Genomic DNA, 1400 nt, shown 5'->3' on the forward strand with positions numbered 1-1400 from the left:
GCTGCCTCCTCCGCAGCCGCGGGACGTCACCTTGGGTGCCGAACATGATCATGATGTCCGCCTCGCCGCTGTATATCTGGGTGAAGGTGAGGGGCGTCACGTCACTCCACACTTTGAACGCTCGCATGAAGGCGTCGTCTATCACGGCACGGTCGAGGTCGGGGGAGTAGTTCATCACCCTGCAGAGGCGGGGGAAGGCCGGAGTCGGCACCGCCGGGCCCCGCTCCCGGCACGCGGCGGGGACGGGCCCCGGCCCCGGGAGAGCAGAGCAGCGCCGGTGCCGCCGGACGGAGCCGCCGACCTCGACCCACGGCCGAGCTCCAACATCTCCCGGCACCGGCGCACAGATCCCGCCCGCGGCACCGGGGCCGCCCAGGCCGGCAGCACCGCGGCACGGCCGCCGCCATCCTGCCCGGGATCTTGCGCCCGCCTCCGCGCCCCGGGCGACCGCGGCCCCGCAGCACGCGGCTCCCGTCTCCTGGGGCAGAGACTCACCGGTACGTGAGGTCCGTGTGGTCCCATTTGAGGTCCCCCTCGAAGGTGAGGAACTTGCCCACGTCGGGGACGCCGCAGCGGGGGGCCCGCATGGCCTCCAGGGTGCTGGCGTCCAGCTCCCCCGTCTCCTCCAGACCCAGCTGCTTCTGCATCTTGCGCAGCGCTTTGGCCAGGGACACGTGCTTGCTGCTCGTCCTCGCCTCCGCCTCCGTGGTGTAGCCGAACCGCAGCAGGTAGCTCTGAGGAGGAAAGGCAGCCGGAGGGGCTCAGCGGGGCGGCGCGGGCTCCGGGGAGGCTCCCCGCGCTGCGCGCCCTCCCCGTGGCCGGCCTCGGCGTGGGCGACGGCAGCCCCCGAGCTCGGCCGGCCGCAGCCCGCGGAGCGTCTCGGCCGTGCTGCCTCACCTCCGCCAGCTCCACGTCGGACAGGCCGCGGACCAGCTCCCCGGGGAAGGTGACGACCGCCCGCGGCTGGGCCTGGAGAGGGGCCGCGCGGCAGGAGAGCGCCAGCAGCCCCATGGCAAGCGGGGCCAGGAGGGAGAGCCCCATGGCGCGGCGCTGGCGGGAGGCTGTGTCCATGCCGGTCCCTGCTGCTCTTCTCTGAGTGCCACTGAGCGCCCAGGCTCCTTTTTATGCTGTGGCAGGGCAGTGAGTCACCCTCAGACCCCTCAGCCCAACTACTCACGCTCCCTTCCCACGGTGACGAAACGCAGACTCAGGATCCTCTGTTTGCTGCTTTAACTGTTTCATCACCTTGTTTACTAAACACGCTTGTTCCAGCCGGGCAGCCACGAGAGGCGTGAGGACGGATGTGTKGGAAGGGAGGATGAGCCAGCCCCGCTGCTGGAGCTGTGCTGGGGAGCAGGAGGGAGAGCCCGCAGGACCTGCACTGCTGTGCCTCCGCAACC

The 1400-nt window shown here is 71.0% G+C and overlaps 1 protein-coding gene across 1 annotated transcript in view; it reads right to left on the reverse strand.

Annotated features, from left to right (window-relative positions):
- Positions 1-1077, reverse strand: part of MMP9 (matrix metallopeptidase 9) — a 4648-nt gene extending 3571 nt beyond the window's left edge. Inside the window, exons 1-3 of the mRNA XM_085318017.1 lie at positions 898-1077; positions 496-734; positions 31-179 (exon numbers count right to left, since the gene is read on the reverse strand). Of these exons, the coding sequence (XP_085174143.1) occupies positions 31-179; positions 496-734; positions 898-1071 (562 nt within the window). The 5' untranslated portion in view covers positions 1072-1077. The remainder of the gene's footprint in view (positions 1-30; positions 180-495; positions 735-897) is intronic.
- Between the last annotated feature and the right edge of the window lie 323 nt (positions 1078-1400).

This window comes from Rhea americana, unplaced genomic scaffold (assembly GCF_003343005.1).
Source record: "Rhea americana isolate MKP2758 unplaced genomic scaffold, rheAme1 scaffold_514, whole genome shotgun sequence".
NCBI lineage: Eukaryota > Metazoa > Chordata > Aves > Rheiformes > Rheidae > Rhea > Rhea americana.